This window comes from Sinocyclocheilus anshuiensis, unplaced genomic scaffold (assembly GCF_001515605.1).
Source record: "Sinocyclocheilus anshuiensis isolate Anshui unplaced genomic scaffold, SAMN03320099.WGS_v1.1 scaffold281, whole genome shotgun sequence".
Lineage (NCBI taxonomy): Eukaryota > Metazoa > Chordata > Actinopteri > Cypriniformes > Cyprinidae > Sinocyclocheilus > Sinocyclocheilus anshuiensis.
This window is the reverse complement of record NW_015540849.1, coordinates 169,118-178,974: the sequence shown is the minus strand read 5'-3', so window position 1 is coordinate 178,974 and position 9,857 is coordinate 169,118. Positions and strand designations below refer to the sequence as shown.

Genomic DNA, 9,857 nt, shown 5'->3' with positions numbered 1-9,857 from the left:
TGAGAAAGGTATATTCACTCGACAAGCTCGCGCATCTGCGCCGCCGCGCGCTCAATCCACTCAGCGTGCTTTGTTTATCAGCTCGCGCACATCAACTATACAGGCGTTAATACTGAATGTTAATGAATATTGCATACATGTACTTCGTATACATCCTTAATCTCGAATAACTCCATTCTGCTGTTTGTTGTTCTGTTGTCAGTGTTTCTTTGTCTGAATATGGCACTTATCACATGCTGTGTGGTGGTATCAGCGTTTGGTATCGGGGCATTTTAACGAGTACGAGTACAGGAGCTCAGTATCGGGCCGATACCGATACCATCGGTATCAGTATCGGTGCATCCCTAGTTGCAATGGTTTGCTAAATAATATTATTCCTGAGATCACAAGAGGAATGACAATGAAATTCATGCTTTGAATCCACTGATGTTTGTTTATGCATGCCCTTGTTTGTTTATACTGTATGATTTCTATGGAAGTGTGTGTATGTGTGTGTGTGTGTGTGTGTGTGTGTGTGGTACTGACATTTATTGTGAGGATATTTACTGTTAAGTGTGTATGTTTTCATCCGTACAATGAAATATTTCCTTCCATAAAGCAGTTTAAAGGCTTTTTATGATTGTTTTCATTTCTGTCACTTTGTTATAAAAACTGACAAGTACAGTTAAGTTTGGAGGTTGTGAAGTCACAAAATAACAAGTGCGTTCCCATCAATATTAATGGGTTTAAGCACATGTTTGTCTGCTTTGATTGTGTGCTGCTTTTCTCTGTTTTGTTCTCTACATTAACTTGAAGCTACTGATTTGTTGGCTTAGTGTTGGGTTTGCAGGTTTGGCTACAACTGTAAAGGGGTCCTATTCTGCCTTAATACCATTTTTCATTTTAATAAACTAAATATGTCCCTGTACAACAGTGGATGCATATCAGGTGTGGGCTTTCAAGCTTTTACTGTAGCCTCTACAGTTTTCAGAATGTGTTATTTACATCTGGTGTGGAGGCTCTTTGGGGATATTATGAATGATACTGAATGATTCCGATCAGTCATTGGCTGTTAATTTGCCAGGGGTAGTTTGATTGGTTGTTTGAGTCTGCAGGTAGCTTAGACTGTTGCTGCCTAAACAACACCACACAACACACTCTTCCCCCTTTAGAAAAGGACTATTCTCCTCCATTATCTTATTATCCATTCCACTTCTCAAATTGAATGAGGATCTAACTGTTAAAACAATGCGGGTAAATCCCTTTCTTCTGGTGTTGCTTGGCATCTTACTAAGTGGGTATGTAATTCCTTTTTGAAATATGTAGGTTTTTTTCTTGTCTGTGGTGACTGAGACTGAAATAATGGCCCAGTTGAGAGGTAATTTCTTGTCCCTGTGTGTGTGTGTGTGTTGAGTGTGTGTGTGAGTGTGTGAGTGTGTGAGTGTGTGTGTGTGTGTGTGTGAAAATTGACTGTTTTTGTGATCTACATTTTTGTCCGGTCATCTCCTGAATTATCCTGTAAAACATCTCTCTCTCTCCCTCACATTTAACTGTGCATTAAAAATAAACGCAGATCATATGGTGTCAAGATGAGCTCATGCACATCAGAAATGAGATGTCTGGCATACTGAAACATTATACTGAAGGTTTTGTTGTGAAGAAAAAACTTGTTTCAGTATGGCCCTGATCCTATTGCAACAGGCGCCAAACAGTTTCTCTTATTTACAGAGGTCTTGTAATCACTTGGAAGTGAAAGAGAGAATGTCGAATGTAAAATGAAACTTCTTACATTACTAACATGACCGATATATCCATCTTACCATTTTCATATTTAATCACTTTGGGCTTGTCCATTAGTTGACTGAATACACCCCACAGGTTAGACGCCATATTGAATTTTAGGCGGATGAAAACGATCCATAGCTATAGTTTTTGCAATGACATGTACTGTGTAAAGGTCCTATACATCACGTCATTTTCACAACTCACAACTTTCAAAACTGTTTCATCAGCTGAACATTCAGTATGTTGTTTAACAATACTACAATACTTCTATACCAAATAGCCTCATTTTAATTCCTGTCAAAAGTTAAATATGACGCTACACGACTAATAAGCAGTTAATTAAAATTCATACGAAAATGAATTCATAGGAATAGATTTAACCCATAGAAGCTTTTCTAAACGTGTGTGTTTGCTACAGTAATTGGGTGTGTAAGAAGATCACTGTAACACTTCAAACTACTGCAACAGGATTTGCATTTGTCTGTGCATTAAATTTAAAAAGTAAATTCACTCAGAAAAAAATGTGATCAGCTTCACTTTATCATTCATGTTCTGTTATTGTGTTTCCTCACAGACTCATTTTTTTGGGCTACAACTCTGTCTCATTCGGGTAAGTTTTTTTAAATATCTTTAGTAAATATCTATAAAACATAACCAGTTAATAATTGCTTATTACTGTTCCTGGAAATAAATGGGATACTCCTGTCTTGGATTAATAAGTAATGTAATTACTGTGCTGACAAATTATTTGAATAATTTCGCACAGTTCATAACATAAGAATAAAAGACACGATCTATGACTGAAACTGTAATTGGATCAGTAACCATGTTAGCATGTTTGATTTGTTTGTTCTGTTTGAGTACATTCAGAGTCAAAGTTATACATACAGCCTTTTTAAACTTTAAGCTCACTTTCACCAATACTTTGTAAAGGCAGCATGCATGCTTTAAAGAGATCATCAAATAAAAAAAAGATAACCAAATAAGGGATGCAGTGTTTCTGCATTGTAACTTTATCTCTGTTTCAGATATAAAGAGATAAGATTATGCCTCAAGTAAGTACTGTCGCTGCTCATGCACTCACTCAAAACATACACCCATACACATACTGAAAAATTGAAAAATATTTTAAGAATGCTTTGTCTGGTACAGGATGCTCTTGAGTGCTGTCTTAAACATTAATGGAGATAGTAAATAGCTATAGTACTGGAAATTGGTAACCTGCTTTCCTGATTGTAGAACACAAAAAATATATAGTTTTTTTTCTGTGTAAAGGTTTGAACATTTTTTTAATAAAAGAGAATCATATTTTCCCATCTTAATAGCAAATTGACTTGTGGGGATTTAAAGAGTTAGAAATATATTGAGTTGTATTTAACCCAGAAAATTCCTTTTACATTCCACGTACTTAAACAACCGGTAAAGCTTCTTTGTTTTAATGATAAAAAATGTAATCAAATGAATGTAGTACTGTATATACTCCGTAAACATACAAATACACTCACTTACTTGCACATGTCTATAAATGATTTGGACCATAGAGGTTTACCATTGCCCACAGTTAATAAGGTAGATTACATGTTAGTTGTTATGTGTTAGTAGCTCCGTCACACATACATGTTCTTTTTGTCTTGCAACTGCACACATTTTTTGTAATTGCTAATGGTGCTTTACTGTGAAGTAAGAGTTCTGTGGATAAATAAACATGTTAATAGAAACATGCAAACCAACAAACACAACAAAAGTTTTAATATTAGAGAACACAGTTATTCACTGATTCTTTACCCCATTTCTTAGCCTAACAAAAGTGCACCAGGAAAACTCGAACTTGCAATCACAACAAGGGTGAGTACAAACATATTCTTCGACAGTTTTGCTCTAAATTTATTGTGACATGTTTGTGGAGTTGTCATGCAGTAAGCCACAGCTCGTCTGTATGGTGCCCCACCATATATTCGTTCACTAGAAAGACCTCAATATAAACTGAATGTTTCAGCTATGTGCGTTAGTCTATATCAGGTCAGTAACTAGTTGGCGTGTCTGTTCATCCTTAACAAGCTATATGAGGAGTAGCTTATTAAAGTATAATTCTATGTGTGTGTCATGTGTAGCCTGTCAATCAACATTAGAGTACCACCCTCAGGCTCAATTAGGCAAGGACACTAGCCTTCTGCTATGTGTGTCTGCATGTGTTCAGCGATTAGAATATAAAGTTTACAAACTGTTTATCCCAAATAAGTGCTTAGACCCAGAATCTGCTCTATACTTCTGCAGCAAATGCATACAGTGAAGAGGAAAAAGGATTTTATTCAGAAACAAAAAATAGGGTGGGACAGGTTTAGTGATGTATCTTGAAATGACTTTTCAAGGAATGTTAGGCCCTATGAAGAGTGCAAAAGTTGGGTTCCAGAAGTAAAAATCCCATTCAGTTTCTTCATATGGGAAAGGATTTATAACAATAAACCATTAAAGACAGACCTACTCTGAGTTACAAGGTTGTTAACCAAAGAACTCCTAAGTGCCTCTTCACTTCTGTGAAGCACTGTGAATGTAATAGTAATAATTATAGTCATAATGATAAGAACCTCTCTCTCTCGTCATAATAATGATAATCTCTCTACACTCTCAAATTACTTAAACATTTGTATGTCCATATTTTGTATTAAACGTACATCTATTGTTTCTATATATACTGTATATATATATGTAAGTAATTAGCATCTTTAAATATTTTGTATATTTCTTCAGGGTTTTTAATTTGTCGTTCACAACATTTCTTTGAATTGTTGTATAGTTCCTACCCTTGTTAACATCATTATACGCAGTTGTGTACCTTTTGTCTTCTTGTCAGATTTTCCAGAGCTTTTGTAAGTTTGTAATGTTGGATTCAAATTGTTGCTGGTTGGTTTGGTTCATGACTTATAACTCTTTATAATGAATGGGAAAAATTTTTCCGAAACCAAGGCTTCTAAAAGAAGGGGAAGAGCACTATATAAAGATATTAAAGAAATGCAAATCCTATCATGGTAGTATGCTATTTTAAATGAGTCACTACAGAGGACCAAAGTATGTGGGAAGGTGTGTATGAAATTAGTAACTCTGAGGTATTGAATGATAAAACAAGAAAGAGCTTTAAAAGTTGTCAATGGATTTGCTGATTGAAAGCAGATGTTGACAGGTAACCAGTGAAACTAGTGGAGTTTGGGTGTGATGTGCTGCAGACATTGAACTTAAAGTCAGTTAAGACCTTGTGATGTCAAGATCCATGTTCAGCCCACAGTAAGACACACCATCCACAGACGTTTGAAAAGTAGGCAGGAGGTCAGAACGGTTTAGAATAATGACAAATTGCAAACTTTGACTTTAGGAGATTAATGCAATTAAATCCAACTGTTTAATTTACGCTGTTATTATTTTATTGTACAGGCTTTCATACAATCAGCCCAGTGTAGTTGGGTAAGAACATACACATATTTAACCTTTTTACATTATTTATTAATGATGTTTTAATACTACTTTGCATTTCATGCACATGTATGTTTATTTGCTCATTTAAAACAGCCTCGATGGCAAAGTTATTGCCGTGACACCATGGTTAGCACCAATTGTATGGGAAGGAACTTTTGATTCATTCCTGATCGATTCAATCTACAAACAACAAAACATCACCATTGCAACTACAGTCTTCGCTCTTGGAAAGTGAGTTTTTTTTCTATCTCTTCCTCTGATCTTCATCGGCTTTGAAATTAATTGTAAGAGTCAGACAATTAACAAACATGACTGACATAGCACACATTTTCTGTTTGTTTTACTGTTGTTATTTTTCTGTGATGTATAGCGAGAGGAAAATGTGTCTAGTTTTATCTGGCCATCTCCATGGTTTTACCAGTTTCTCCACTAAGCCTGCATGCCAACCTGTTTATCTAGTATTGTGACAGATCCTGCTCCTGGAGTTTAGCTCCAGCTTGACACACCTAAACCAGCTAATCAAGATCGTCAGGATCACTAGAAACACGGGGTGTGTTCCGCTTTGCTTATAGACAGACACTCATGAACAGTGCATAAAAAATTCATACAAAAAAAATAAAATAAAAAATAAATCAGCACTATAGTGGATTCATAGCGTGATCAAGGGCTCAGGGTGATCCATTAAAACTCATTATACAGGCTTCACCAGCAGTGGGCACTCGGCAGTGATGTACATCCAAGTCCACAAGGCAGAGAGTTAGCCAGGCAAATGCTTAAAATTTTAATTTAGAACACAGTCTTAGTGTTCTGTGAGTTTCTTATTTTTGTTAGTCGAACTTCTAGTTTGCGTATGTTCTGTTTCCTTTTGTTCCCTCGTCTGAGTGCTGTTTCCTGCACTCTAAAAGATGTTGGGTTAAATATGGACAAACCCAGCGATTGGGTTGTTTTGACCCAGAAGGTTGGGTTAACCATTTAACCCAACTGTTGGTTGAAAACAAAAAAATTCATACAAAAAAAATAAAATAAAAAATAAATCAGCACTATAGTGGATTCATAGCGTGATCAAGGGCTCAGGGTGATCCATTAAAACTCATTATACAGGCTTCACCAGCAGTGGGCACTCGGCAGTGATGTACATCCAAGTCCACAAGGCAGAGAGTTAGCCAGGCAAATGCTTAAAATTTTAATTTAGAACACAGTCTTAGTGTTCTGTGAGTTTCTTATTTTTGTTAGTCGAACTTCTAGTTTGCGTATGTTCTGTTTCCTTTTGTTCCCTCGTCTGAGTGCTGTTTCCTGCACTCTAAAAGATGTTGGGTTAAATATGGACAAACCCAGCGATTGGGTTGTTTTGACCCAGAAGGTTGGGTTAACCATTTAACTCTACTGTTGGTTGAAAACAACCCAGTCGCTGGGTTTGTCCATATTTAACCCAGCATTTTTTAGAGTGCAGGAAACAGCACTCAGACGAGGGAACTAGCATTTTTTAGAGTGTGTGTTTTTTCTTTTTTCTGGATCTTGTGTTCTTTTGACAGTATTGTTAATAAATAAATGCTTAGCTGCAATAGGATCCTAGGCTGGGGGGGGTTTGGGGGTTTCCAGAAAGCAGGGTATGTTGCATAATAACCTCAACGCCTGACGTAACTTTCAAGGTAAGTAGCCATAGCAGCTTACTCTCTGAACAAACCTACTTTAAATATTTAGCATCAAAAAACAATAATTATTGTTCCCAATAATAAAAACGTTTTAAAGATTAAAAAAAGATTGCACAACCCAATACCCAGTATGCCCGATACCTATGATGATAAGCATTAAAAAAGTGGTGATGTTTTGGAAACTGAGGACCATGAGCAAGAATTGATGATAACTAATGATAAGTTAACCGTGATTTCTTGAATATCCTGCTTTTCCTCATGTCTGAGCTAATCCCGACATTACAAAAGGCAGGTGTGTTCGAACTAAATTCTGCAGAAAAGTGGCCCTTCAGGAGCAGAATTGGACACCGCTGATCTAATGTTTTGTATGGTTTCAAATGTACAGCATATCGAAGTTTGCCTTACAGCCTCCTTATGGTGAATACATTGCCAAAAGGGGGAAAAAAACTAAAGGTTTTTCCGTTTAATTCATTACTTTACATTTAAGCATCTCCCCTCCCCCCCCCCACAGGTACACGCAGTTTCTTAAAGATTTCCTGGAGTCCGCAGAGCAGAATTACTTTGTTGGATTTCATGTGCATTATTACCTGTTCACCGATCATCCAGAACAGGTTCCTGCAGTGAAACTGGGTGAAGGTCGTCAACTGACGGTGTTGACAGTGGCTAGTTCTAACAGATGGCAGGAGATCACTTTGCGCAGGATGGAAAAGCTGGAGAAACTGATCGAAAGTCGATTGGTCAATGAAGCCGACTATGTTTTCAGTCTTGATGTGGACACAAAGTTCTACGGGCGATGGGGGGCAGAGTCTTTGGGTCGTCTTATAGGTGTGATACATCCTGGTTACTATCAAACTCACCGTGAACAGTTCCCATATGAGCGCAGGCCAGAGTCTCAAGCATACATTCCTGTTGCTGAGGGTGATTATTATTATGGAGGAGCTGTGATCGGTGGCTTAGTGAAAGATGTACATGAGGTTGCTAAAACCTGCCGGGAGCAGCTGGACATTGATGCAGCTAAATCCGTTGAGGCGGCATGGCAGGAGGAGTCTCATTTGAACAAGTACTTCCTGTATAATAAACCCAGCAAGGTGCTCTCACCAGAATACCTGTGGCAGGACTTCAAACCTCACACAAACGAAGTCAAAATCATTCGCTTTTCTCAAGTTATTAAAAACTATGCCGCAGTTCGTCCAAACCCATAATAGCTGTTAACTGAAACACATATTTATGCACTTTATATGTCATTAGTATGAAAACATGTAAATGTAACAGATGTCCTTGATTGACTAACAAAACCTGTGGCCAAATATTTTTTCCTCTGGTACATCAACATTTGTACTGCTGCTCTCAAAGGTTATGTGGATGAAATGTATAACATTGCAGGAAAACAGTTTTACAATTAAATGGAATCAATGAGAGATAAAACAGTCTATCATTATTGTCATACTTCAACAGCATGAATGGATTATCAGATTGTCTCAGAGCACCTTTAGAGTGTGCCAGGTGAAAATCCCCCATGATTCAACACACAACAAAACTGACATGGAAATACTCCCTATCTGGGGATAAGTATGAAGCTGTCACGGTTGCCTTCTGTGGCAAAACGAAGAACGAGGGATAAACTCAAAAGTAAATGTCTTTAATCATCCAAGACGGGGTAAAAAAAAGGCAGGCAGGGACACACAGGTAACACAACATCGATGTTCAATACCGGACAAACTAAGATAACACAGACAGGAACTTAAGTACATGGGGTAATTGACAAGACACGCCTGGGAGCAATCAACAATCAAACACACGGGAAAACCAAATGAACATAACGAACTATAATGAGGACAGGAACATAACCAAATAAGGGCATACAGAAACAGAAGGCAGGAACAGAGGGAAACAAAACAAAAAACAGTCCATAAACGTGACAGAAGCACTGGAAGGAGCAAATAAGACCAGATAAATTAAAGCACTAAATGTATAAAGTCACTTCCTAACGGTCTAACTGAATTATTAACTAAAATAAAAAAACATTTTCTTCTGGTATGTTTTAAGCAAATATAGTTTAAATGTATGTACCCTCATGTGGTGTTGGGGTCCTTTTTGCTCTTAGAAAATTTTCTTTTTCCCGAAAATACTAGTTAATGTTATTGCATTCTCAAACAAATGCTTATAAATCACTCATTATGCTATATTATCAACAAAGATTGGATTCAATCTTTTTGTCAACTTCTTATCTTTCATTTAGGAGAGTAGGCACCTCACTTATGTTATAACACTTTTCAGTAACACTATTTCATATTACAGTAAAGTGTAGTAGCTTTTTTAAGTTTCTGAAATATCCTATAATTGTAACACTCAGAGGTAACTTGAACTCTATACTTTATGAAAGGAAAGGAAAACAAATTTGGAGTTAAAAACAAACATTGGCCCTCCAGGAGCGGGACTGAGAACCCTGACTAGATCTTCACATTAATTGAATGTGATTTATCAACACCATCTTTAAATTTGCAACATCTGTTGTAAATATATGTATAGGCCTATGTTTAACTATATACATTTACTGTAATATGAAATAGTGTTACTGAAAAGTGTTATAACAAGCAAACATAATTAAAATTATTTATTTACTTTTCCAACAAAGGCAGGGTTTCTGCCGGGCATTGAAAATCATTAAAATTCATGAAATGACCTTTAACAACAGTCATTCAGGACTTCCGTTCAAAAACTCGTCTTAATTTCAAACAATTTTTTGTATAATTTATTAATTTAAATTAATGTTTCTAATAGACACATTTATAGCAGAACCTCAAGTAAACTACATGTTATTTTGTTTAGTCATATACAGGTGGGAGCTTTTTCAATTTATTACTCAGAACTTACTTAGAACGACTTATTAGCCTACAACACCTTTAAAGACTTATTCAGGGAAGTACAGCAGGATGCAGGAAATGATTGAGTATTATTTTAGGTATAAAATAT

The 9,857-nt window shown here is 36.5% G+C and overlaps 1 protein-coding gene across 3 annotated transcripts in view; it reads left to right on the top strand.

The window, feature by feature from the left end:
• Window positions 1-8,309, top strand: part of LOC107687663 (globoside alpha-1,3-N-acetylgalactosaminyltransferase 1-like) — a 22,199-nt gene extending 13,890 nt beyond the window's left edge. For all 3 annotated transcript variants that reach the window (XM_016485078.1, XM_016485080.1, XM_016485079.1), the window contains exons 2-7: window positions 2,339-2,374; window positions 2,793-2,819; window positions 3,562-3,609; window positions 5,191-5,220; window positions 5,326-5,463; window positions 7,396-8,309. In XM_016485078.1, coding sequence (XP_016340564.1) covers window positions 2,339-2,374; window positions 2,793-2,819; window positions 3,562-3,609; window positions 5,191-5,220; window positions 5,326-5,463; window positions 7,396-8,086 — 970 coding nt within the window. In that variant the 3' untranslated portion in view covers window positions 8,087-8,309. The remainder of the gene's footprint in view (window positions 1-2,338; window positions 2,375-2,792; window positions 2,820-3,561; window positions 3,610-5,190; window positions 5,221-5,325; window positions 5,464-7,395) is intronic.
• Window positions 8,310-9,857: the final 1,548 nt, after the last annotated feature.